Below are 27806 nucleotides of genomic sequence, written 5' to 3' on the forward strand. Positions count from 1 at the left end.
ACAGCAAATCACCAGCAGCAGAATAAGTGTGTCAAATGAACTCTCGGCGTTGATTCGGTGAAATTTCTTCAGAATGTAAATCTGGTAGTCCTTAGAACAGAATAGGGTACCGCCCAGTGTCGCACTCGCGCCATCTTCGCTTATTTTGTTGCATTTCTGTCGCCGATTGCCGTATTGTTGCCGTATTGCAGTGTTGCAGCCTTTGCAGCTGGGCTTTTTGCAGAATTTATTAGAGGGTGAGTGTTTTAGTGCTATTTGCTGCTTAATTGATTTATATAGGTACCAACCGTACCAACCACTGCAGCCTATCAGTAGCTTGAAAAGGTATTCAAAATTTATCAGTTCAAGTTTGGTGATCATGATTGTCTGAGTGTGGCATTCCTGCTAGAACATTGATTTGTTTTTCTCAATCTGTTTCATTGCATGTGTAATTTGCACATCATTAAACATTTTTGGAATGTTATGATTTGCAATCGAGATCAGTCGGGGAAACTATGGTAAAATCTGCTATTTTTAGCTGTCTGCTATTTTTAGCAGAAATCTGCTAAAAATGGGTACGCATGTGACGTCATCGTACCCAAATATAGCAGATTTGGGTACGGCCCCCGACAAAAGCAGATATGCACCCTAATTGAAGCAAATGCGCATCAAATGCCTGGCAGATTCATGATTAGAATAGTGCTGAGAATGTCCTCTGATATTTTTGTTCAGATCCGACTATTTTCAAATAATGAATTTGAAAATAGTCGGATCTGAACAAAAATAGCAGAGAACACTCTCAGCTCTATTCTCATCATGAATCTGCCAGGCATTTGATGCGCATTTGCTTCTATTAGGGTGCAGATCTGCTTTTGTATGGGGCCGTACCCAAATCAGCTATATTTGGGTACGATGACGTCACATGCGTACCCATTTTTAGCAGATTTCTGCTAAAAATAGCAGACTGCTAAAAATAGCAGATTTTACCATAGTTTCCCCGACTGAGATTAGTATTTAGTAGGCTGAGCTCATCGCGGGGATCATTTTATATGAAGGGGATGCATGAATTTTTTGTGATTATTTGCCCTTGTTGGTGTTCTTATGGTGTGCCATTATAAGAATATTATTAGGTAAAATTGTTGCTTTCTGGAAAGCAAAAGTTTTGCATTTACACATAACACAATGGCTTAGGTACCTATTTATTGTTAAAATTGTCATTTAGCTTTATTTTTTAAACAAGCTTCTCAGCCTTTGCCAGTGTGCCTATTATTCCAGAGAGTAAATTTCAGCATCACTTTCATTATGTAAATTCACCAAAATATTATATGCATAACATATATGGGATGTGTGTGCTTTTTGATGATAGTATTGCAAGCAAACACAGTTTGATTTGATTAGGCTTGATAAATTAATATTCATGTCTGTTGGCTTCCCAAGGAATTGACTTCCAAAGAACTTCATATCATACTTACAGTTCATTTGATGAGCTGGTAGGCCATAACACTTGCATGAGTTTTGATGCAGTGAGTAAATACTAAATAATATGGAGGTGTCAGGCTGATTCATGCAGTTGAAATTTTACAGGTTATGTAATTCCAACCAGAATGCTGATTGCTCAATTATGTTACCCATTATGCCTGTTTCAGGTACAATGGCTGACTCTCTGGTCTCCTGTGACACCTTTGTGGCCTTGCCTCCTGCTACAAACAGAGGCTTCATTGTGTTTGGCAAGAACTCTGACAGACCACAGGGTGAAGTGCAGGAAGTGCTACACTTCCCTGCTGCCACTCATGAGGCAGGCTCCAAAGTACAGGCAAGTACAGGCAATCTACCCAGCACCTTTCTTTATGTCCCTTGAGGCTGCCCCCAAGGCCAGTTAAGTCACAATCTATATCCCACTGTTTATTCAAGAGGCTGACTGCAATATCTTCATTTGCCATGAACCCTACTAAGCTAAAAATCACAAGCATCCTTAGCAAAGTGGTCATTACTGCAGAAGTGCAGACAGCCATGAATTCATTATTCCACTTTTCCAAATTAAAGGCAAGTGATGCCTACCATTTGCTGGCCTGGTTCTCTCCACCTCTCTTCTCTCTGTCTCCCTCAACCTCAAGTCTCAATAGCATTCATCTAACCCTGTTCATGGTCACACCCACAGTGCACCTACATCGAGATAGACCAGGCAGCCTCCACACACGCTGTGGTGCTCAGCCGACCGGCCTGGATGTGGGGTGCCGAGATGGGCGCCAACGAGCACGGTCTCTGCGTGGGCAACGAGGCTGTCTGGACCCGGCTCCAGTCGGATGACGATAAGACCGAGAAACTGCTCGGCATGGACCTGGTCCGGTAAGTGGAGCCCGGTGGTAGGCATCGTTATCTGCAGGAAAAAGCTCCCAGCGGACAGCGAGTGACTGTCACTAGGATATCTGATAAATGGGCTTTTATTTATGTGAATAGGTACTGCTATATTTACAGTTTGAGGAATTCTTGACCAGATAAATCAAGATATGTAATTTCCTTTACCAGGAAAAAAATAATGTAAAGTAAATTCGTGTTAATGCGCTCAGTGCTGTTGTCTGAAAGACGAAACTCTAATATGCAATTGTTCGGTGTTGTCATTTTCCCCTCCGTTTTACCGGCAGTCTGGCGTTGGAGCGTGCGGCCACTGCCCGTGAGGGCTGTGAGGTCATCACGGCCCTGCTGGCGGCTCACGGCCAGGGCGGTGCGTGTTCGGACACGGACACCAGCCTGGTCTATCACAACTCGTTCCTGCTGGCCGACCGCGCCGAGGCCTGGGTCCTGGAGACGGCCGGACACCTGTGGGCCGCCAAACGCATCACCGGTGAGTGGCGAGGACGAGGCCGAGCTCAGAGAAATTTTGAGAAGATAGCCAGCAACAAGAGGCCTCTGTAATTTGTATGTATAGTTGTATACTGTGTTCTATGCTCTTGCGATGGCGATGGCATAATAGTTTCTTTTTTATTATTTGATTGGCGTTATCGACCGTTTTCCGATTGAAATTAAGTAATGATTTTTCAGTCATTTCCTTCCGGTGACCTTTTAGCGTTTTTATGCATTGCGTGGATCTCAATCAATCGTTTAATCATCAACGTGTCATATATTGTGCATTGTGCAATTGCATGTTCCTGCTGTTTGTTCGCTCTGGCGCCTGGTTAGTGACCAGTCGGCAGTCAGTAACATTCCCCTCCCTGCGTTCCGCCGCAGCTGGAGTGGCCAACATCAGCAACTGCCTGACCATTGATACGGAGATGGACCTGCAGCACCCGGACCTGCAGTCGGAGGCCAAGTCACGCGGACTCTGGGACGGCAGCGGAGAGTTCAGCTTCAAAAAGGTGCGGGAGGCGGGGCGCAGCTGGGAGGTCAGAGCGGGGCCTTCGAATGGGCTTTGAATAGTTTTAGGTAGTTCGACTTAAATGGTCGAGTCAAAATGAATCTAAACGCCATTTGAAACTGCCAAGTAAGATGTTATTTCTTGTGGCTTCTTATCATTGCGCTACTTCGTAGTGATGCGTCGTTTTGGTTGTCTGCTTTCCTTCTCGAGATGTACTTGAAGATTCTATAAGGTTTTAGATGTCGCTGCTGCGGAAAGTCATTTATTTCGCGTGGCCGCAACATTACCCTGATGTCGACGAAATTTATAGCGCCATGCTCTCCGTAATTTGAATTTCAATTGGGTAATTCCGCTGCCAATCTGCTGCCATGTCCGATCTGATGCATGATCGGACGCCGCTGATATGGTCTCCTTAAATTGATTTCCTTTAGTGGCTTGGGAAGACATTCCGCCTCTTACTCCATCTTCATTTCAGGCATTTTATGTATTTTGCTTCCACTTTGCAGTTAATTTGTCCGATGTATTGTTGTCCGATGTATTGTCCGATGTATTGCTGTCCGATGTATTGTTATTTCGCCCTGCTGTGTTGGTAATGGTTGATGATAAAGTCTAATCATCGAACACATCATTATAATTCACCAATCACAAGCACTAGTTATAAGCACCAATCACGCTGCCCCCGTTTTCGGCAGGTGTTTGCAATGGATGGAGAATGGAAAGGCTGCAGTCGCCTCACCGAGGGGCGCAAACTCATGGAGAAGCTCGCTGCCGACGGTAAGCAGCTGCGGCGCTTACCGTCGGCGCTGAACGATCACCGTTATAGGGTGGAGTGTGCTTTAGTTTCCTTTCATCGCGACTGCCTGCTGCTGCGACAGGCTAACTGCAACTATCCGTTCTGATGTATGTGCGTTGGTGTGTTGAGATGTTGGCTGTTGACCTTGTTGACAAGGTTTCTGTGACCTGTCGATGTGATTTATCGATTTATTCCCGTGATTTTTAGCACACGGCGGCACTGGCTGCCTGACAGCCGATAACTGCCTGTTTCGATTCGACCCGATTATTGCTTACTTTCCACAAATCGGCATTCTAATCTTTCAAGCTCGATAATGATTTAGATTATTTAGGTAGTCTAGTTCTTGGCTGATATCTGTTTCCCGCTACTCATTTCCGATGATTATGTGATAATCATCTCACTTTTTTTGCTTATATTGTCAACTAGCCGCCCCTGCTCATTCCATGATGCTTATTACTCGTAATACCATCCCCAATCCCCATTGTATCTAACACATTCTTTTTTCTCCCTCACAGGCAAATTTGACGTGGAGAGCATGCTGACGGTTCTGCGGGACGAGCCCTCTGGCATCTGTCGTCCGTACGATGACGCCTTCCACACGGCAGCCAGTCAGGTCAGTCACCGCCGAGTTCCTTAAGGTTTAGCTGCACTATGCGGGATTCTGTGTCCGTGATCTGCGTGTTTGCGGGTTTTGCAGAAAATCGGTACGCAGGTCAAGTTCAGCTGATAGGAAATACACAGGGTCGGCTACACTGGGGTCACGCAGATTCAGTCAAGGAAATCCGGGACGTTCAGTACAGGAAATGCTGGATAGTCAGGACGGTCAGGATGTTCAAGCTACGAACTTTTTTGCAGAATCTGCGAGATTGCGTGATATGAGACAGTTGTTGGCGCACTTGGTGGCGCACCGTATGAATCCAAGTGACGTAATTAATAATTGTTTCTTTAATTTTAATGTGTTATTGATGTTTTATAAACAAAATAAACTATTTATCGATAAAATAATATAGAAGACAGCAGACTTAAGCGTTTGTTGCGAAACCAATTGTTAGAACTTTGTTATTTTTACGTCAGCGTTATACAATAATTCACGGAAATTCTGGAAAAACGCAGAAACCGATGTCAAGGGAGTCTCGCAATCACGGATCTGCAGATCACGCACGTAATTTCCTGGACGGTCACGCATAGTGTAGCTCAGCCTGTACTCCTAACCTTCGACCGGGATGAACTGTGGGGCTTCTGAGCTATGCAGGAGCTGCGAGTCACGGTTTGTTTGAAATGCTGATTGCGTTTCCGTTACCTCATTCGGTTTCGTATTTGTATCGTTTGACTGAAGTGTCTGGCTCATTTTTTATTACAGCAGGTCGTTTTCGAGTCGCGGAAATGTTTGTGTAGTGTGTAATGTGTATGCTGGTTGCCATTGATTCAAGGAATTACTTAAGTTGAGCGAATGCTCCTAGAGTTACGTTGTTGAATTTTTTAATATACTTGCTTGGTACTGACTACTGGGAATCCTGGAAGCTGCTTACGACTTTCTAGCACAAGGTGCCTTTCAAGCACAATATGCTGTCATGCAGCGCAGTTGACCAACAACCTTTTTCTTGATGCCTGAAGACATCAACACGTCACCCATCCACCCCACCGCGTTTGACTGTATCTCCCCCTCCCTCAGGTGTCGGTGCTGCCTCCTGCCGACTCGGCCCGACCGGCCTGCCACTGGTTCACGGGCACCCCCGACCCGCAGCGCTCCGTCTTCAAACCGTTTGTGTTCGTGGATGGGGCGCGCGTGTCGCCCCACATCCAGAGCCCAGAGATCGAGAACGACCCGGCCAAGGTGAGAGGACCGCTGGAGAGGGAGGGTGGGGTGTGTGGCGCTCGGTAGGGTCAGGTGTGATGGGGTTTGGTTGTGGCGAAGCTGTGGGATGGATTGGTGAATGGTGGGCCCTGGTGCGTCAGGCAGCCAGCGAGACAGCTTTGTTTTGCTATGTTGTTGATGATGAAATGGATAGAGGGTTGTATTTGGAGGTAGAAACATCGTCCCGCTTTTGTGAGATTTCTCTGACTTATGCATAGCGGTGGGAATAAATTAATTATGGTTGTGATTGTGTGCCTTGACCTTGAAGTGCTTAATGTCCCATTCGTTATTTGTAGTAAACCATCCGATCAGTATCCATCTTCACCTAACTAACCTGTCGTTCTCTGGCCGTGCGGCAGACGGTGCCGCGTTTCCAGCGGCCGGTGGACCGCGCTCACCGTCTGTACCGTCTGCACGCCGCGGCTCTGCGCGCCCGACCCGAGCGTCACGACGAAGTGCGCGTGCTCGAGCAGCGCTGTGTGCCCGAGCTGGACCAGTTCCTCGAGCAGTACACGGCCGACAAGGCGGGCGAACTCTGCGACCTCTTCAAGGACTGCATCGAAAGCGAGCTGCAGTTCTACAAGTAGGCGCAGCGGGTGGCTTTGGCAGGCGCGGGAGGGGAACTTGAAGACCGGCTGAGTGAGGACGGACGGAAACTGCGGACATGCGTGGAAGAGGGATTGATCTGAGAATGGAGAGAGTTCTTTAAAACGGGAGTGGAACTAGTGAGTAGGGTGGAAGATAGGGTGGCACTTTTGCTTGTAAGGAATGTAGGTCGGCATATCTGCAGAAATGGCAGGGAATAAGACGTTGAGACGCTTTAGCTTGGAACCTCTGCTTATGAAGGTTTATTTGCCATTCTTGCAAAATGCTTCTCCCAACTGCAACATCGCCACCAAAACTCTATCACAATGTTTACAACATTATGCTATTTCATGGGTCTTTTGGAATTTGCATTGACTGGTCAATGGTCATCATCGTCCGCATTTAGGAAAGCAGCATTAAGGTTGAAACTCGTATTCGGTGGCCGGTGCTGTGTGTGGTGTAGCTATTGCAGTTTCGATAGCATTTGTGCTGCTACCAGCAACATCGAAAGTGTGACACGATATCAAAATGCGCCGACCAGGCTGATTGTACCCGTCTGTGTTCGCCCGTTTCCCTCTCACGAAGATCTGCATTATGGGCTCTGATTGTGAAGCCCTCACCGCATTATATCTGAGCTTAGAATTTTGGCAGCGTGCTCTTTCCCAGCCGAATTATTGCACCGATATTGAGTCTACCATTCGATCATGTAAGTCGGGATATGGTGATTTTTGTTGTTCAGTGTGTTACGAACTTTTGCGGTTAGAAATTTTCAGTTTCGGCATCAAGAAGTACCGGAATAACGATAAATGCCTTACTTTCTGAGCTAATGTCTTTACTTAGACATGAATCATTGGACAAGGTTTCAGATAGTGTTTGTTTGTGCGGTGTTTGTAATTGCATTTTGGTGATCTGGACTTGTCTGGGTACTTAATTGTTCCTTAGCCATGTGATGGCTCATTTATGTGATATTGCTTTTGCGGAAACCGGGGCTGTCTCCTGATCTTGCCACATTTTGGTGTATGAAGCCAAAATGGAATGCCTCCTTGCGGTTTAAATGTAGTAAGGTACACATTAGTAGATATGATTTATCGTAGATCTGTATACAATGGGTCTGGTTTGACTTAGTTTGCATGTTTTCATCCGATTCTGGAGTGGTCCAGGTATCTAGAATGTGTATTGCACCGGGGGTGATCGGTGATGGCTACTTTTATTGCAGTTTGTTCGAACTGTGCACTGAGGTTCGAGGTCGGCTTGATATGCGGTGATACGCGTGATATTGGTGTATTCTGTCTAGTCTGTCTCGCTTTAATTGGTTGTCACGGTGACAAGGGCACATTCCTGGCAAGCTAAGCGTGGAGCGGGTGAAGCGCGCGCGGCCGGAGCAGCCCTGTGTTGGCAATCTCCCACCCCGCGCCCGGTCCCCGTCCCACTTTGACGGCTGCTTCAGTGGCATTGCCTCAGCGTTATGTCCAATAAACACACAGCACGGTAACGGTGTTTGGTTTGGTACGGTCCATCTTCGTGAACCTTGATGACGTCATGCCAGCTTAGAATCGCAGCCGGCTGCAGGATCCTTCGCCGGTGTTTATGAGTATCTTGTACTGAACCTCCCCTGTACTACCCAGTCCGCTGAAACCATTTATAGAAAATTTGGTGTCCGAACCTTGGATTATGTTCTTCGATGTGTTGGTTTTGTTTTTATGAAATGGCCCTTTTGGTCTGCCGAGACCTTTCCGGAGTCAGACGGATGATAGGATTAGGGGGACTGGGGGAGACGAGACATTGGTTTGGGCGGCCGCCCTGGTTAACGAGGGGCTAGCTCGTTACAGTAGTCTCGCCTGCCAATGGTCACCCGGCTGCACGCCTGTTTGAGAGTCGTTCCGGTGACGCGGTCATCCTACAATCATTCCGGATGAAGGTGACCGTCCAACCCAGATCAGGTGGTCAGCCCTGGACATGAGAAAGATGGAATGATGCCCTGATGATGGAAAAGACGGAACGGCGATTTTCATCGAAGCATAAGCTATACCTATTTTTGACGTATTTTGATGGACCATGGCTTCCTGTGGGCAAAAGGAAAGATACATATAGGGTTAGTGTGTGCCGGTATGGTGCCGGTGACATTCCCGACAAATATCTGACAGCTCGCTTAGTAAAAAAAAGATTGTGAAAGAATATAACATGAAAAAGTACAATATGACAATTATTATACTTGTTATTTACTTTTACCTCTAGCCCCTCTAGCCAATGTCATGCGGCTGATCGTGGGGGGTGGGGGAATAAAAGAAAACACAAATGACATGGATCAGCTGACTGCGAATCAGCTGTTTTATCGCTTGGCTTTTAGCTGTACCTTGAATCAAAACATTTCCTCAGTCATCACAGCGCGCGACCTTGGCGTCGCTTGGTTAACACAACAAAGGGGACGTTGGAACAAAGGTAAGTCCGTTTCTTTTGAATAATTATTCGTTTGTATGCTCTGCATTATATTTGGCTAGTGTTTCAATATTTGAAGTAGTCGAAGCTGTATCGAACTACTCGTGCTCACCTTGGTGAAGTCTCTTTGTTATTGTGGCGTAGCAGACTGAGACAGTTGAGACTGACCTCAAGCCTCTCAGAATTACTGAATGATTTGATGTAAATAAAGGCAATGCTATCTTTGTTCCTAGTTTTCATTACTTTAACTTGGATTTTTTTTTGTGCCCAGTCACATTCCGATTGCTCAATGCAATGAGTATCAGATGATATCAATGATGTCCAAGTTAAAATGGTTTTGTTACTGACTGGCTTGGCCATCAGTTAAATTAATACAAGATAAGACTGACATGACTCATGCCTCTTGTCCTTGTTATGTAAAATGAATTAAGGTAAAGGTGCATACTGCATTCACATGATTCTGCCGTGGGATTTAAGTTACAGCTACGCAGGGGTCCAGGACACTCATATTCATTTGAAATTATTAATTGCATTTGTATGATATGATGATGATTTTACTTATTATTTATGTTACAGTCCTTGAAAATAAAGGTGGGGACATGTGTGATGTGTGTGATTATTGTTCTAAGTATGAAACATGGTCCACCCACCATGGTACTTGGTAGCATCAGCATGATTGGTAAAAGCATGATCCTGGTTTCATGAGGGATCTATCAAGATTGATTTCTCAGTGCTAACCGACACCAATCTCAAGGCTGCCATCTTCAGCTATGCCAAGTGCCGAGTCCGACAGAAGCGGGGTGAACCCTCAGTACAGCCACAGTGCAGACTTCTAAGGAGGAAGTCTGCACTGTGGAGGAGGAGGAGGAGGAGCAGGAGCTTGCCTGTAAATAGGCAATACAGTTGTCTATTTGAGGGAAAAATAAATAAATTATCACTCAGTCATCAATTGAAGAATTTGCCTCAAGCCCCTTGGCCCCAGCTGCCTCTGCTAAGGCTTGGAAGCATCCTTCTGCTAAGCTAACCAGGGCAGGGAGAGGTCAGAGAGCCTGTTACACTCCTTCTGGTAAAGACTTGTTTCCTATTGTTTGTCAAGTTGCTGCATGATGCTGCATGTTAGCCATTGAAATCATCTTTTTCAATCAGTTTATGCCTCAGCAAACATCAATTTCAGGATGGATACATATCATTTTCATAGACATCCTCTAAAGCAAAAACAGATGAAATATTTCCATTTATTCATCTGATTTTGCTGTAGAATCATAATTATATTTGTATCAATATTTAGAGCTGTTAAATGCACATTGCTTCTTCCATTCAAGGGTTCAGATTTGGTTTTATTATAGTTAATATTTCCCAATGAAAATTACCTGTTGGACTTGGTCTGAACATAAATCATGTTTAGATCCATGACCTCAAAATGAATAAAATGAGGAAAAACTAGATCTGTCATTGCTTAGGACCTCAAATCAAGATCTGTGGGGTGAGCTCCCCAGTCCCATATTCTTTTTCTTAGGTCGATGAGTGGTTGCTGGTTAATGGCCTGGGCTCATGCTTTAGCAGAGCTTGTTGCGCGACACCACGGATCCGACGCCCTACCACTTTGTCAGCCTCTGGTTCACCGATATGAAAGTAGTCTGATATAATTGCGGATATGAATCCATAAGTCGTTCAAGACGTAATAGATTGTGCTTGTGCAACACTTTTGTCGCACATGACGTGCTTTGGATGGCTTCCAAGCAGTAGTGCCTGTTGATGCCGGTCGTATATTTTTAGTTTCCTTTGTTGTGTTTTCCGCGATAACGGTTTATGGTATCGTTCGTTCGTTTGGTCTCCACCGCACTGCCTTCTGTTCAGTGACAGCAGCAGTTGCTGACCTTTTGAGTCGCAGTGACAAGCCGTCGACGGCTGGTGTCGGGGCGGGCCACCAGGCTGGTACGCACTCATCCGCTGCATACGGCCCTGACAGAACAGCTCTGCCAAATGGTCTTTGTCGCCGAGTCGTCGTTTTTCTCTCCCCCACCCCCCTCCCCCGCCTCCTGGCAGTCCAGTCCTGTGAATGCCGGTATTGAGCGTACCGTAAAGTGGGGCTATTTGAGACAGTGGGGCTATTTGAGACAGTATTTAAAATTGCTATAAAATAAAAACCATTTGAAATTTGTGCTCAATTTTTGGCCAGGCGATTTACTGCTCGATTCCACACCTCCCTGAAGAAAAACATCACAAAAGAATCAAACGATCTTCATTTTATAGCGATTTTAAATACTGTCTCAACTAGCCCCACTGTCTCAAATAGCCCCACTTTACGGTACCCAAGCTTTCTTCGAAAATGTGTCTTTGTTACGATTACCAAAAATTACAAAGAACGTTCATTAGCTGTATCATTGAATAGTAAAGCAGCTGATGAGCAAGCGTTTGGGTCAGTTTTCTACAAATTTGGCAGCCAGCATGTATAACATGTTCTTTTTCACTTGCTACTGTTATTAGAATATTCCAACACTTATCGTTGAGTCTTACCAGAGGGCTCTAGAATGCCGGATACTGTTAATCATCGAAGTTCGTGGGCGGTCATTTCTTTCCAATTCGCGCACTTTCAGAATGCAAACCAATCGCTGCTGTCTGGATACACTTTAATGACAGCTAGCTCATTGCAATGGCTTACAAGGCATTGTGCAATGCTGACTGAAGAATCGACCATCACGGTTTTCCTTATTGGTACCGTTGTGCTTCCCCGCCGCTCAATGACTCTGTACTTGGTTTGCAGGATTGCAATGCGCGACAATAGTCTCCAGTGAAAAGCAATTCGTATGATACAACGGTGGCTGGACTGAGAAGGGCGGCAATGCCACTGGAAACGCATTACCGCCCGCTGGAGGGCGATGGCTACCAGGGCCCTTCCAGCCTGGCCACCTATCAGGGCCCGGCGAGCCACACGGCCTATCAGGGACCCTCCAGCCACGCCACATACCAGGGGCCTGCCAGCAATATGTTCCCGAAAAGGCCGGCCCATGTGATCCATGTACCAGACCATAATCCAGGTACGTATTTCGAGCCACTTCGTGGCGCTAACTGAAAGATGCCATTTGATTGCGAGTGTTGTGGAGATGCCGAAATTTCACGGAGATTATGTACGTACTTACTGAACGGAGGTTCGTGAATGATCACGATGCGTGCTATATGCAGTGAAATGATGTCGATGCTGTCAAATTTTGTCGTCTTTTCTTTCTGCATTTTTATTCTTGCGCACACCGTTCTAAGTTCTAAGGATGTATTTGTTCGGCTTCTTCCGTTCGTTGAGTAATGTAACATATGCTTTCACTGGAATTATTCTTCGCGCTGTCGTTAACCGATAAACAATCCGGGTCCAGAGCGTGAGGCCATCGTCCAGCGCCCATCACCACTATCCCCGCCATGCCGTTGTCTGTGGGCTCGTTGGCGAGCTCTCGATCGTTCGCCAGCTCGCAGTTCGAGAGCTCGCGCTCGCCGGGCAGCCTGCGCTCGCGGGTGAGCTCTCGTTCCCCGGGCAGCGCTCGCTCGGCGCTGACGGCTTCCAGCCGGCCGGCCGGTCCGCCGCGCCGGGAGGCCACCTTTACCAGCGTGGACAGCGGCGGCGACTCGGGCGGCGAGTCGGCCTCCAGCGTCCCGAGCTCGCTCAGCCGCCGGCGACTCTCCTGGCGCCGTCCCTCCTCACTCAAACTCCGATCGTCCCCTGTGAAACGCACCGACTCCTCTGAGCGTACGTCGCGTCCGCTCTCGCCGGCAGCGCGCTGGAATCATATCGACGACCTGGATACGTTCTTCACGCGGGTGTACCAGTACCACCAGCAGCACGGCTTCCTCTGCATGATGACACGCCAGTTCTTGGAGCTGTTCCAGTTCTTCTTTGTCGTCACGTTCTCTTTGTTCCTGGTGACGTGCGTCGACTATGATCGTCTGTTCAAGTGAGTCATGTGGAGTGATGTTTAGGGATGGGGTAGCGTAAGGTTTAGAGAAGTCGTTTCACTCGACAATTTACCAGGCTTTTGTAACGACCAGGCTTTCGGTGCTATTGTTGCTTTCAGTTGTCGAGTGGGGAAGTTGTCATAAATCGTTCGGTTTATTGATAAAGCTCATAAGCTGGATAGCATCATTTTCTTTGATGTTAATTAAGCTGTTTTCATGTCCAAGTCTAGTGTAGACTGTGGGTAGAATGCCAATCGATCCCGAACTAAAAGTATCCCACGCACCAGCTCTCATTCCACGACTCCACCCTGATCCACTCATCCGCCGATCCTGTCCGCTCACCGTGCCTGGGCCGTGCGGCGGCAGCTGCTCGGCCTGTCCGTCTCCGCCCTCCTCTCCGTGGCTGGTGGCCGTGCTGGGCATCGACACGGCCGGTACCGCCTCACCGTACGCGACGCTCGGTCCGCCCGCTGCCGGCAGTCGCAGCGAACACCGCGGCAAGACCACGCTGTGGGACGTCCTGCTGCCGGCCGGACAGTGCATGGCCCGGCCGCCGGCCTCCGTGGTGCTCTGTCTGCTGGTCGCCGCCTTCTTCTGGCTACTGAGAATGGTCAAGGTCGGCTACAACTTTGTCCAGTTCTGGGAGATCAAGGTGTTCTTCAACGCGGCGCTCGGCATCAGCGATGTGAGTTGGTCGGGTCGGGTGTCGGTGGATGGCTAGTGTTTGGAATGGGACTGCAGTTTTTCTGAAGGACTTGTGACCAGTAACGATAAATAGACTCGATCGTGAGTCGTGAATGTAAAAGGCAGACAGAGTTTTGACATTGCATTATTGATCACATGTGTGCCAAAATAGTCCATTGAATGCGTGCGCCATGCAGGGTGTGCGCTTTGACATATTTGCTCATGATCCTGACCTCCAATATCCGCTCAGTAACATTGCTTACTCTGTAAGACCTTAACTACCCCTACCGCTTACTGCCTTCGATCCAGTGTCCTAGGATTGATTTTGGGCCAGGGTGCGGAGTGGAAAAATAAAAGCGAAAATTCACTGACAGAGTGGGAAATACAACTTGTATGAACGAGTGAGGAGGAAATTCACTGAAAATGTCTCACAATTGTTGGCAAAATTTAACAATCTGTCACTTTATTAGAACGTTACTGGTTTCGCTGAACACGAAAGAGTGAAAAATATCTGTATTTTTCCTCAAAAGGAGTGGAAAATTATTATGGTTAGGGTGTCAAGTTTCACCCAAACTTTCAGATCCTAGGACACTGCTTCGATCGCAACCCGTCAGAGCTCCCTGTGCCGTACTCTGAAGTCATCATTGTCCGTTTCTCCCCGTGCAGTCTGAGCTGGACAACCACACGTGGTACGAGGTGCAGCAGCGACTCAGGGAAGTTCAGCACGAGCAGCAAATGTGCATCCACAAGACTGATCTCACTGAACTGGACATCTATAACCGGATCCTGCGCTTCAAAAACTACATGGTGGCAATGGTGAACAAGCAGGTAAGGGATGAAAGAATCTTCAACGGCTTTCTGGTCCGCTTAGGATGGTCTGATTATGCTGAATGACGATGACGGTTGGTTATGGGCAATGGTGTGGCGGGACAGGCAAGAGACGCCATCATGTATTTAAGGTATAGCAGTGAAGGATAAGCGTTGTTACAGTGTTCAGTTTTTTTTTTGTGCCGCTTTCATTGTCGCTTTCAGTGCCGCGGCTAGAACGCTTTATTGTGAACAGCTTGATTTCATTGTGTTTCGCATCATTGGATTGCGTGTCCTTTGGAAATGGGATTGCAGTAAGTGGTTCTACGAAACACACAATCGCTCGCTGGACTTCGAATGGATGCCAGACGTGATTGAAATCCAATACGACCGATGAAATCTATCCGTGCAATTTGACCCGAGCATTCCGCTTTACACTGCGCCAAGGGTAACTGCGTCGCTCTCATTGAGAGGTCCCTCTTGTCTAAACGCACACAAGACTTCAACATACTCTGTACAGAGGTGTTGACTTTGGCCTTCCGCTGCGATGCGATGTGTGTGTGGGTGTACCTGAGTGTGTCCTGCACCCACGCATGCAGCACCTTTTTGTGTGTACGAGTCGTCAATACAGCGGTAGGCCGTCTGTCAGGACAGAGATAGCTTTGTCTCCCGTCCATCTGGGCCATCTACCTTCCGCGTGCGACCCCGCCGTGGCGGCGGATCGTCCTCTGGCGCGGTGCCAAGTCGTTGTGTGGGTATCAGTTGTCCGAGTCGAGACGCTAAATGATATCTACGAGAGACATCTGATCCGGCCGGGAAGTGGACCGAAATAACTGAAATGACCGGGCGTTGCTAACTTTTGACAGTTTATCAGTCGGTGTTAATTTGGGCACGTTATTTTCGCGATGGGGTCATATGTCATGTGTATAAGCGCGTATCGGGTTCATCTCGTACTGCTTCGACCCAATATCACCACACTTTTCTCCCATTTGTTTCGCTTCAGATTCAGTTATATAATGATCCTAGCCGACTCATTGTGCATTTAGATTCTCGCTGTTAGTAACGCTCTGCGAGGATGGCTGTGCTTCTCCGCACTATTCTGTCCGGCCGTATCAGTACCGGCGTTCCGTGTTGTGTCAGTGGCTATCTCGCGTGGGTAGGAAGGTCGGGATGGTGGGGGGGGGGGGGGGGGGGGGGGCGTTCGCCGACGTGACGAGCCGCATCTTTGGTCACGTGGGTGGTAGTGGAGCGAAGTGTTTGCGCGGAGTGAACTTTGAATCACGCGCTCACAGCATGCGGTCGTCGAGCCGTCAATGTATGAGACCGTAAGCCCATTCTGAGATAGATTTGTATATGCTTGGCTGATAAATTTGTTATGATTTGGGGGTCACGATATTTGGTGGAAACGTTTTATGCATGATACGGTTATGTTCCGAGTCTACCGCAAAATGAGTTTTAAAGCATAAGCCGACTTCAGAACTCGAATATGATTTTCGACGCATAATTAGTGTGATTTTCCATCGGCACTTCAAAGCGGTCAGGCTTGCCTTCGTATACGCACAAAATATGCACTGTCAGTTTCTGGTCTGCCGGATGAGACGTCGTTTCGCCAAGGCTGTTGCATACGTTACGAGCCTGCCGTCCCAGCCGAGGGGTGAACGACCTCGCCCATCCCCGCTGTGAGGTGAACGACCTCTGCACCGTGCGCGAATGGACCGCGGCGCATCGTAAAACGGCAGCGGGGAGCAGGCATTTGGCCGAATGATCGGGGATAATGGGTTTGTTTGCGGGCTCCAGAGCACGGTTTTGCGAATCCTGGCTTGTTATTGCGCGGTTATGCCAGACACATAGCTGGTTTATCGCCTGATGAATGATTTTCTCAGCCATGACCCATGGACCAATTGATCTTTGTAGAGCACATTATTCGAGACACAGACAATTCGTTTACGACATGCAAATGATTAAGGGTCCTGCTGGAAGTGGCGTAGTCTTGTTATAATGTTGTCGCTGCCTTCTTTTTGTCGACGGTTGAAAACTACCGCTGCATACCGCGAACTTCCATACAGTTGCACAAAGGCATATGAAGCTCGAATCAAATTCGATCTGCGGTGTCAATGTGAATTCGTCTGGAATTGCTTTTGATCTGGCCCATGACGTGTTTCTGAAGCCATCATGTAGGCTAGGCGGCGCGGCATTTTATCGCGGGACGGGCTGGCCCTGATCAATAGTTTATGAAAAGCTTGCGATGATACGGGGCACATAACCTTGGCGCCAGTCATCGTTCGATAGATTGATTTCAACAGCTGATTCGATGCCAAGTTATAAAATTATTATTATATTTCCGCCGGTCAGTGTGTTTTTAAAAGACACCATTGATTTTTTGCCCCATACTGACACATCGGCTCATATTCACAGGTCCTTCCGCTGCGCTTCAACGTACCCTGCTTGGGTGAGGTGGTCTACCTCAGCAAGGGCCTCAAGTACAACCTGGAGCTGCTGCTGTTCTGTGAGTCAGCCCTCTTGTCGCAGTCCATCGGCGTGGGTGTGGGGCCCTCACACATGCAAACACACTAAGCAGTCGATCTCACCGCCACCAACGCTATACGCATTGACTGATCCCGGTCCGGGGCAGGGGCCATCAGGGGTGGAACTGGATTTCATCGCGCCAGTGGTGGCTTGGTTAGGCTCACTGGGATGGTGAAAATTGAATTTTCTGTGCTGGTGTTTACGACAGTGATGTGTCATAATTGATCATTTATAGTATTAGAGACGCGAGGTACTGTAACGTTTTGACGGTAAAGTCCCCGTCATTGTGGAATTGAAGGCATTTTGTCTTGTCCTGCAATTGTGAATGTCAGAAGCCTGAGCTCATCTGATGCTTGTTTTATTTCATTCAGCTAGCGCTTACCTTATAGATCATAGATCGTGGTGGTCAGTCCACTCCACGTCTTACCAGGTTTCTGTGCGATTCACGTATCTAAATTTGCAGACTGGTTGGATGATCTCATATATCTGTCCTGATTAGCTGGCAGGCCTAGCGCTATGCTCTGGTTCATCAGCTTGGTATGCTATTTTCGGTCACGGAGCATTATTTCATAAGTGGCAGAGCTATTTCTGAGTTCATTTCCTCTCCTGTAACGCTCCACGACAGGCCTCTCACCCGCCCGTGTCCCCTGCCGTCCGTCCGCCGGCGCTAGGCTTTCCGTTCGAGATATCAACTGCCATCATCTGACCTGAGTCCGTCTCTCTCTCAGGGGGACCCGGCTCTCCGTTCGAGAACAACTGGCACCTGAAGGCCGACTACAAGCGGGTGGGAAAGCGGCGCCAGCTGTCTGAGGAGCTGGCGCGCCGCGTGCTCTGGGTTGGTGTAATCAACCTGGTGCTCTGTCCCGTCATCCTGCTCTGGCAGGTGCTCTACTGCTTCTACAACTATGCAGAGGTGAGGACGAGTGTCGCCACGACGCTGTGTGGGATGGGCCGTGAGCAGATGCGCAACAATGTGCGAGGAGAGTGGTTACTGGTTACTGCATACATAGAGCGATGACGATTTGACAGGGCGTTTGTGTCATTTGTGGAGAAAGGCGTCTCGTGATAACATCGTCGATCGATGATACTGGACTTATAAAGATCCTCGTAGGTTTCCTTAGCAGCAACCTGGGTACTATCCATTGAAGCAGGCTACTGTATTTTTTTTTCTGAGTCAATAGGTTTCGGTTTCTGGTCCTCACCGCGCGTAACCTGTATGAACTTTGGTGGCTACCGTCGGGGCTGCCAGGGGGCTTGACCGGTTAATTCTGGTGTTATGAGGTTATCGGTGGAGCCAACAAATAACTAAATGCACTTGCTTTTATTGACGTTTCGGTTTCAAACAACCTTCGTCAGAATAGAATTACAAGTTACGTCTCATATTTCAAAAATGCACATAGTGTTTGAAATATGGGCATTTTTGAAATATGAGACGTAACTTGTAACTAACGTAACTATTCTGACGTAACTATTCTGACGAAGGTTGTTTGAAACCGAAACGTCAATAAAAGCAAGTGCATTTGGTTATTTGTTGGCTCCACCGATAACCTCATAACACAAATATGTCCCTAAATAATCAGCATAATTCTGTTGTGTGGCTCCCGCGTGTTGAACGTGTCCAGACCTGGCATGTCAGGCCGGGGCTGCGTACTGCAGGTGACGCCGTTCGCAGACGGGCTGCGACCGGCCGGCGCCACAGCCGCTGGTCCGGCCACCGACCGTGTGGCGCCCCAATGACTATTGATCCTCCCGTGCGGCCCGTATTGTGACCTTTGCCGCCCTGCTATCTGACCCCTGAGTCACTGGCATCCAGCTCAAACCCTACAGTTTCTCAGAAATAACCGCACTGCAGCCTGGGATGTGATGTCATATCCGAGAAACTTGTCGCACTTACCGCGGTCCCTGGCGAATTTAGATTGGCTTTGGACTGGAGACCGCCCAATGTTCCCGCAATGAGCGAACTTCAAAGACATTGTTGTTAGATGTACTGTGTCTAATTTTGCTTTGAGGGAATTTCGCTTGCATGAGTGCTTGAAGTCAAGGCTTTCTTTCTTTCTGCTTTCACTCGGCCTTTCGTTTGTTTTGTATCACTTCACTTTCTGGTCGTTTTATAGATCAATACACCGGCACTTGGTCACGGCATGTGAAATCATTCTCATTCCCTTCGTGTGTTTCTGTTTTCAGTTGATCAAGCGTGAGCCGGGCTCTCTGGGAATGCGCCGCTGGTCGCTGTACGGTCGGTTCTTCCTGCGGCACTTCAACGAGCTGGACCACGAGCTGAAGGCGCGCCTGAACATGGGATACAAGGCGTCCAACAAGTACATGGACTCGTTCACCACGCCCTTCACCGAGATCATTGCGCAGTGAGTAGTGACGGGATTTCAGGGGCCGGTTGGACGTAGGAGAAATCGTATAGAGACATGAGATATGAGACACACAATTAGGACACATGAATTCTTACTGCAGTCATATTCTGCTGCTACCTGCTTAGTCATGTGTAGTTGATACTCATGTGGATGCTGCACTCTAGATAGGTGGTAGGGAGGGAAGAAGCTTTGGCAGCGTTCAAGGAAGAGTGCCCGTCCGAAATAGGTAGGTAGGAAGCCCGCAGCGTTCAAGGAAGCGTCTCGGTCTGGTGCCTTTCTCGGCCGCGGAACAGCTGCTGCTCTCCTGGGACTAGGGAGTCTAATGGAATGAGCCTGTCAATTGGCTGGCAGTGCACCGTCGAATATTGTTTTCCCGACCGACGTAGCCGGGCTGTCTGGCCGACTGACTGGCCGAGTGGGTGGCCGGCTGCGCATCGTCTGGCTGCTACAGTTAAGCTGGCGATGCAATTGCGGTGAATTGTGCAGCAGGGTAACGCCCGTCTCTACGGAAGTACTTGCGTCTTAGAAGAGGTGTTTCAGAATATATTTAGAAGGCATTCATGCGATTGAAGTGTTCCATTTGCCATTAGGTAGGTACACTGCTGCGTTCTGCCGAGTACCTCATTGCACACAGTGCTTATCTGCGTTGAAATTATCATGTTACCACTCCCACCTCGGGCGTCATTGTCAGACATCATTGAACGCCACATACCCATCTCCACCCTCCCGCCTCACCACCCCTCGCCGTGCCCCAGGAACGTGATGTTTGTGTCCGGCGCGCTGCTGGCGGTGCTGCTCGGTTTGACCATCTACGACGAGGACGTCATCACGGTGGAGCACGTGCTGACGCTGATGACGCTGCTCGGAGGACTGGTGGCCGTCTGCAGGTAGGTGATGACGCGGGTGATGACGCGGATGACGGTCGTGATGACGCGACTGGGTGACAGATGACGGATGGTTGATGCATTGACGGATGACGCGATGTGGGATAGACGTGATGAGTTAATGACGGTTGACTGACAGATGGGCGCATTGACGGCTCTATCAGATAGATGCGATAATTGGATGACTGGATGACTGAAAGATGACTGACGGACGCGCTAACGGTTTTATTTTGCTGATTGACTCATGATGACTGAAAGTGAATGCTGAATGGCGGACGGGTTGGCGGCTGACTGACGCTACGCTGCCGTTGTGAGGAAGCGCGGGCTACTTTGTTATGGGTGCCAGTACTCTGTAAATGGTCGGGCAGTAGACGCTAGTGCATGCTGCGGCACGGTTCGTGTGAGCGGTATGCTGGCTGGGACTTTGTCCAAATAGTCATTTTACTTTGTTCAAACAGTCGTTTTACTTTGTTCAGACGGGTGTTTTACGTTGCCGCAGCACTCCAGCGTTGGCACTGGTGTGTTGTTAAGCGGTTAACGGAAGGAGCATTGCTCCATAAGAAATGACTAGAGTTAGTGTCTATAATACAGTCGCGACTTGAGCGTTCGCGTCATACCGTGACCTGTATTTCGCTGGCTCTACCACAGTCACTAAGCACGGCGTCATTTTATGTCGGTCTTCCATTTCCGAGCCCCACCTGGTGGACGGGCGTGATGCAGCTCTCGCTACCTGTTACTCTGTCCTTACTGGGACAGATGGTCTCGCCACCTTCATTCATGTTAAATAGCTCTGTTCGCTGGCATCTAGAATATCGAATCTTATTTTCCGTCTGGTCTCGAAATCCCGCTCATATCAGAGATATCATAGAAATCTCTACCTCTATGCTACGAACGGCATTTCGGGGCCGGGCGGCACAGAATCTTCGTCGTCTATGGTGTCAGTGAACACAGCTAATGCTCATATTTACCTGGCTGTGTTCGCCAAATATTTGCCTATCCCTCTGTATCATTCTTACTACCTAATTATCTACGCTGACTGGCTTCCTCACTCACCAGTTCCAACTTGTCTTCTGCGTCACTGACCCTTCTCACCACTCCACAGGGTGTTCATAGCCGACGAGAACCTGGTGTTCGCGCCCGAGCAGCTGATGGCGGCGGTGCTGGCCCACGTCCATTACATGCCCGACCACTGGCGCGGCCAGGCACACACGGGACGAGTCATGCACGAGTTTAGCCAGATGTTCCAGCTGAAGGCTGTGAGTGGGCGTGGGGGACCGGGCTGGAGTGGTTGGTGTCTGATCAAGGCAGATGGATGTGTGCTGTTAGCTGCTACTCGTGAAGTTAATGAGCCGTGAGCGTGGCTTTATGTGACACCATGAGTTGCGGCTACGCTTGCTGGGAGTGACAGGCATTTGTCTAATGCATTTAATCTTGCAATTAGGAAAACTTGAAATATTTTGCGATTTTAGTGGCTTGAAACTTGTTCAGTGTTCTTCCTTTCCTTAGCGTCATCTGCCAGGAAAGCCGCGGCTGTGATCCATCCAACTAAAGCTGTTTTTTTCGTATACTGATACTGCGCTCAGGGAGTCTGGCTCGCTTGAAGTTCACTGATAGCATCCAATTCCATTAAATTTGGCGCGTCGGTCGATGGGGGCCAGTCATGCCGGGTTTGCCGGCCGGCTTGGACCGGCTGGCGTGGCTCAGGGAGTGTCCGGTGTCTCCGTGCCGGCACGAATATCGATCAGGACGGCGGTGGCAGCAGCTGGGCTGAGCGTGCACAGGAGCTCATGCAGAGGCGATATCTCTTATCATGGATATTGTCAGCCTAGATAAGCTGCCTTGGCTTAAACTCTAACAGGTTTCAACTGATGTCAATTTAGATCCGAATAAACTGTGACATAGATAACATGAATCTATGACCTTAAATATAACTACATGCACGTCGGCCGTGCCCGTCCTATTTTCGACTTTTTCATGACCACCGTTTACCACTGGTTTTGTTTTGATGTGTGTTGTATTTTGCCACGCATGACGGTGATTTGTCGTCGGGTCTGTGCCGGCAGTATTTTCTGATGGAGGAGCTTCTGTCGCCGATAGTCACGCCGTTCATCCTCTGCTTCTACCTGCGACAGAAGTCGCTGGACATTGTCGACTTCTTCCGCAACTTCACCGTCGATGTCATCGGGGTGAGATGAGACTGTCGTTACGGTCAGCTGTCGGACCTCAGCAGCTGATTGTGATTGTTTTATTTCATTGTGATATCCTCAGTCGGACTGTTATTTTATTTCATTGTGATATCCTCAGTTGGACTGTTTTCCTTATGTCGTCTCGTCAGACGTGCGTGCTTCGTCAGTGGTCATTTGTTTGACCTCCCTCCCTCCCCAGGTGGGTGACGTGTGCTCGTTCGCCCAAATGGACGTGCGCCGCCACGGCCACCCTGCGTGGCGTCCGGCGGGCGGCGGCGGCGGACCGGCCGGCTCCGACTCAGTGGAGCCCGGCTCGGGCGGCGAACAGCGCAGCCCCAGTCCGGTGGCGGAGGGGCCGGCCGAAGAGGCCACGCGCGCCGACCATGGCAAGACGGAGCTGTCGCTGGTGCATTTCGCCATCACCAACCCGGGCTGGAGGCCGCCGGAGAGCTCAGAGATCTACATCTCCACCCTGAGGTGAGACACTGAAGTCGGGGTGGGTTGTAGACTGTAGTAGATATTGGATGAACGGACCATGGCGGATGGCTAGTATTAGATGAAGAGAGCCGAAGCGGGTGCGTGCGGCCTGGAATGGGTATTGGTGGTGAACGCGCTCTTCACAGAAATGCAGGACGTACTGTGTCTATTGTGTCTTGTAGACCGTCTTGCGGATACGTTTATCTCGTGTATGATAATTTGGAATCTCCCTCCTTCCACAGGGCGCAGGGGGCGCGTGACGCTGCCTGTCTGGGTCAGGCCGGCCTGGGCGCCATGCCGCCACTGGCAGAGGAGAACGCCCTCTTCTCGTCACTGCAGGCGCTGGGCAGCGTGGGCTGTCAGCAGTACGGACCGCCCCTCACGACGGCGCTCGGCGGCAGCTCACTCAACGGACAGGGCTCGCTGCTGGCCAGGTGAGAAAGGAGAGGGGTGGGGAGACCCACAGGGATAACTGCTCGGCAGACAGGGAAGGAAGACTGACATGTGTCACTCCTGGCTAGATGAGGAGTGAGGAGGTAGACGGAGACGAGACAGGGAGTTCTGCCGGTTAGTAACCATTTAAGGGGGAGGAAGAGAGGTGGCCGGGCCATCTGCTGGCCTGCTGAGTGCAATGAGGGAGGGAGGTTGTCGGGCAACTCTTGTGACTTGTGAGTGGCTAGGACGAGAGAGGAGGGTGACGACCGGGTTTTGTGTTGACTAGATGAGAGAAAGAGAGGAAAGATGATGGGGGAATCTGGATTTTGTACGTCGTGCATAACTGCATACCAATGATCAACCGCTGACTGTGCCCCGTACCCCGGCAGCGTACACGAGGGCCTGTACCAGCGGCCGGACCTGCAGGCCTCTCTGCTCCGGCCGACCGCTGCAGGACTGGGCCGGAGTCAGGTGCCCGAGTTTAACGCGGCAGAGATGGCCATCAGCGCGGTCTACATGCACGAGATCCACCAGCGCACGGTGAGGGCTGGGGGCACAGCGGAGACGGCAGCGTGGCACTGGCACCGTACTCTAAATGAATTGATAAAATGCAACGCGTTGAAAACTTGTTTTTTTTAGAGTCATGTATTTCCTCTTTTGGTGCAAAATGTCCAAATGTAGAACAGCATTCCCACATCCTATCGGGATGTTGCCAGTCTCTTGCGTATCATTTTAAAGCTTTTTTCATTTTATCATGTGCTCCCTCGTCATTTTCCCATGACTCTCTTGACCATTCCAGCTGACGCTCCCTCCCCGTCCCCAGCTTCAGCACCAGCAGCAGCAGAGTCGGCTGGGCACCGCTCCCGGCGGGGCGGGCTACGGCGGCGCCACGCCCCGAAGGGACGGTATGGAGGAGTTCGGCGGCGACACCTCGGTCCGGTACGCACCGTCGTCGAGCCGCGGCGGCGAGCATGAGCCGCTGCTGGACCTGTCTCGGACGGCCTCCTAGCGGCTGTGGTCGGGCCGGCCGCCGCGTGACGCGACGCCCCGGCACTGGGTGTGACGCTGGGTGACGCCGGCCGGTGACGTGACGATAAAGTGACGGAGTGACGGTCTGCGGTGACACGGGCTGGTATGCGGCGTTTGGATAATTAAGTGGGGTAGTGTGAATAGGACGTGATGGTAGCTGGCTGGGCCATTGGAGGAAATAAGGGATGAGCTTCAGGAAGGGAAACGGTGGAGAAAGTCTGTGAAGGGCAGCCTTATTGGGAGCTTGGCCAGCACACGCAGCGAGAATGGCGCAGGACGCATCACACATACGACTACGGCGGAAGAGGCTGGAAGATCGACACACGACGGTGTCTACATTGAGAAATATGAGCAACGACGCACGAATTCGGGGTGACCGAGGCTTGGGCACGGCTTAGTGAGGGTGGGGTAGACTTTTTGTCATTTGTGCGCGGTTATCGAGAATGTATAAGTGTGCAGTGCAAATCGTACGAGCTACTTCTGTAGGTGATCCCTCACGGATAAAAGAGGTGGGATAGGATGCGCGATTGAAGGGCGTTTATGAGCTCGTACAGAAAATTGTGTGCTTTTGAGAATCGCTGACCTTATGAAACTCGCGTGTTGTAGGTAGTGACTCTCATTTCAGATATCACGTGGGGAACGTGGTCACCAACTGTACGTCACGTGACTTACTAGGACGGTAGGTATCATGGGACACCGATTTGAGTGTGCCGACGCGGTGTGTTACCTTACGTAGCTTACGTATCACCTGAGGACACCGCGCAAGTCAATACTGCGCTCGTATTTGTCTCTTAGTAACGCTCACAACGCTTCAGTGGCACTAAGAGACGAGTTTTACTGTCACAATTGGGACTGCGTTCCCACTATGTGGTTAGTCCACTAATGTGAAAAGTGCGTTCTCTGGTCTCCTTATGGAGACGGACTGGCAATGGCGCGATCTTATGTCCACTGGGTAGCTGCCACGTCGCAGGGAGGCGGGCGCCAAGCGGGCTTTCAGGAGGGCGCTGCGGGCCGTCTCAGGGCGCTCTGTGCTAGCACGCCGGTCCGTCTGAGGTCCTGCGCCACTGCTGGGGGAAGAGTGCGGGCCGGGGGCCGGGAAGAGTGCGGGCCGGGGGCCGGGAAGAGTGCGGGCCGGGGCCGGGGAGAGTGCGGGTGGGAGCAGACGGGTCCGCGCCCGGCGGCGCCCCGCGCTGGCAGCTCGGTGGGTCTGTCTGTGATGGCCGGCCGGCGGGTTCGTGTGTCAGCTGAACCGGTGCGTGGTGGGAGCCTAGTCAGTTCGAATACCTCACCAGGCGCCGGGCGCGCCGCCGGTACACACCGGCCGCTCTGGGTGTGGCCGTGTGAGGCGCGCAGGTGTTTGTCGGTTTGCCTTCATGTGAGCGCGGTGTGGCTCCCCTTGGTGATGTCTGACTGATGAGTCGGACCGTGGCTCGATTGTGTGCGAGAGATAGTGGGAGTGCCTGTGCCGCCGACAGTATATGGACAGACGTCTGCTCTTCTTAGTCGAGTGCGCTGCGTCACATGGCAAATTAACGTGTTTTAAGCTACTCATAATCACCGTGTCCATATGCCTGATAATATGCCAGAATAAATTTTATACTGCCCTGGTTGAGTGCCACGAACTTCACTTCTGGGAGACGCCGGATCTAGGAGGAGTTAGAAGCTGAAGTACGGCTTTTGTACGCAACCAGGTGATATGTTCTTTTGTAGCCGTCGAATTTGACTACGGTTAGCTGTCCTCGAGAGCCCTATAGAATCTGAGCGAACCCGTGCTGCCTGAGGAAACTTCATGCTCCATAGGCGGCGGAACGGGGGGGGGGGCACCGGGGCACCGTGCCCCCCCTTGGATTCTGCAAGGGGGGCACCAATAGCAAGGTGCCCCCCCTTAAATTTGATGTATTAGTACCAGGGGCGGATTCGGGAAAACTCGGGAAATTCGGGAAAGGGGAGGTTCATGAATCGAAGTGGTGCCCCTACCTAGTACCTATGCCCAAAATTAAAACCTCAACGGATTTCGCCCACTTAATTTTGGTGGTGCCCTATTTTCAGTTTTTTTTTTGCTTTATTTTTGGTTAGTCATGTGATGACTGGTGCCCCTGCTAAGCCGCTGGTGCCCCTGGAAAGACTGTGGTACCTACCTACCCTGCCCCCTGACAAGCCTACGGTGGGCCCTGACATGACTTAGGTGCCCATGGGCCCTGACAGGCCCGTGGTGCCCCTGACAGGCCTGTGGTGTCCTTGCTAGGCATGTGGTGTCCCTGGGCCTTGGCAGGTTTGTGGTGCCCCTGTTAGAACGTAGGTGCCCTTGACAGGTTTGTGGTGCCTCTGACAATCCTAAATTGCCAACGACAGGCTTGTGGTGCCCTTGACAGGCCCATGGTGCCCTTGAGAAGCCGGTGGTTCCCCTGCGAAGCCGATAGTGTCCCTGACAGGCCTCTGGTGCCCCTGGCAGGTCTGTGGTGCCCCTGGAAGACCTGTAGTGCTTTTGCTAGGCCGATGGTGCTCCTGACAGGCCTGTGGTGCCACTGACAGGCCCGTGGTGCCCCTGCTAGGCCTTTGGCACCCCTGGCGGGCCTGTGGTGCCCCTGTCGGCTGTCAGGCCTGTGGTGCTCCTGGCAGGCATGTGGTGACCCCAGGCCCTAAGTCATGACACATGTGACCTCCACCCTGGGATTCGCCACTGATTAGTACTGCGATGGCTTCTTGGGAATTATACATGTAGGATAAATGGAATTTATCAAACGACAATAAGGAAGAGACAAACACATAGGTACTTGAGGATCAGCTTAAAGTTAACCACACATACGGGCAGGGGTGTAATTTTCCTAAAATGATTGTGGGTGCCCAGCTGTAGGGGCGCCCGGCGCCAGGCCGTTTTGGGGCGCGATAGATATTCTTTATGTGGGAGCCTAAATTAACACCGAATTTGATAACATTGCTAGCCGAATGGCGCTTCAAGTGACGTGTCTGACTAAGCAAATACACGCTTAAAAGTGGAAACTGACCGGAAGGACGTAAAAAATATGTAGAGAGGCGCCATCCAGTAGGAGGGGCACCAAATGTGGAGGCGCCAGACGGTTACGACTTACGAGGGCGCCGTGAGACGATGAAAAGGGCGCCATTCTCTTAGGAGGGCGCCGAGTGATTGAAAACGCTATGTGGTCTAGGGGCGCTAAGAGGCCAGAAGGGCGCCGCACAGTCAGTAGTGCTACGTTGGTGGGGACGTGGGGGCGCCAGATGGTTACGAGGGCGCCTTGAGATCATGAAAAGGGCGCCATTCTCGTAAAAGGGTGCCGAGTGATTGAAAACGCTATATGTGGTTCAGGGGCGCTGAGAGGCCAGAAGGGCGCCGAATAGTCGAGGGATGCACGGTGAACAGAGACCTAAGGACGCGAGACGGTCAGGAGGGCGCCGTTAGACCATGAGAATGGCGCGGTGCTGTCAAAAGTGCGCCATTCTCCCAGAAGGGC

The 27806-nt window shown here is 50.2% G+C and overlaps 2 protein-coding genes across 6 annotated transcripts; both read left to right on the forward strand.

Annotated features, from left to right (window-relative positions):
* Nucleotides 1-81: 81 nt before the first annotated feature.
* LOC122388725 (secernin-2-like) lies at nucleotides 82-8056 on the forward strand. 2 transcript variants are annotated; one of them, XM_043380094.1, is made up of 9 exons: nucleotides 82-236; nucleotides 1626-1792; nucleotides 2138-2325; nucleotides 2622-2821; nucleotides 3205-3332; nucleotides 4024-4105; nucleotides 4640-4737; nucleotides 5797-5958; nucleotides 6339-8056. In XM_043380094.1, exons 2-9 carry the CDS (start codon nucleotides 1631-1633, stop codon nucleotides 6564-6566), a joined length of 1248 nt encoding a protein of 415 aa, XP_043236029.1. In that variant the 5' UTR covers nucleotides 82-236; nucleotides 1626-1630; the 3' UTR covers nucleotides 6567-8056. The 2 variants fall into 2 exon arrangements, with proteins under 2 accessions (XP_043236029.1, XP_043236030.1); XM_043380095.1 differs by having other exon boundaries at nucleotides 156-324.
* An 880-nt stretch (nucleotides 8057-8936) lies between these two features.
* On the forward strand, nucleotides 8937-25943 carry LOC122388732 (autophagy-related protein 9A-like). Of its 4 annotated transcripts, none has more exons than XM_043380110.1 (15): nucleotides 8937-9003; nucleotides 11765-12038; nucleotides 12764-12941; nucleotides 13309-13627; nucleotides 14293-14454; nucleotides 16849-16939; nucleotides 17688-17872; nucleotides 19144-19322; nucleotides 20081-20212; nucleotides 21312-21465; nucleotides 22273-22395; nucleotides 22595-22872; nucleotides 23115-23306; nucleotides 23697-23847; nucleotides 24131-25943. In XM_043380110.1, the coding sequence occupies exons 2-15, from the start codon at nucleotides 11843-11845 to the stop codon at nucleotides 24314-24316; spliced, it is 2526 nt and encodes an 841-aa protein (XP_043236045.1). In that variant the 5' UTR covers nucleotides 8937-9003; nucleotides 11765-11842; the 3' UTR covers nucleotides 24317-25943. The 4 variants fall into 4 exon arrangements, with proteins under 4 accessions (XP_043236045.1, XP_043236046.1, XP_043236044.1 ...); XM_043380111.1 differs by having other exon boundaries at nucleotides 13423-13627; XM_043380109.1 differs by lacking the exons at nucleotides 8937-9003; nucleotides 11765-12038 and having other exon boundaries at nucleotides 12207-12941; nucleotides 13423-13627.
* Nucleotides 25944-27806: the final 1863 nt, after the last annotated feature.

Source organism: Amphibalanus amphitrite, unplaced genomic scaffold (assembly GCF_019059575.1).
Source record: "Amphibalanus amphitrite isolate SeventyFive unplaced genomic scaffold, NRLGWU_Aamphi_draft 000333F_arrow, whole genome shotgun sequence".
Taxonomy (NCBI): domain Eukaryota; kingdom Metazoa; phylum Arthropoda; class Thecostraca; order Balanomorpha; family Balanidae; genus Amphibalanus; species Amphibalanus amphitrite.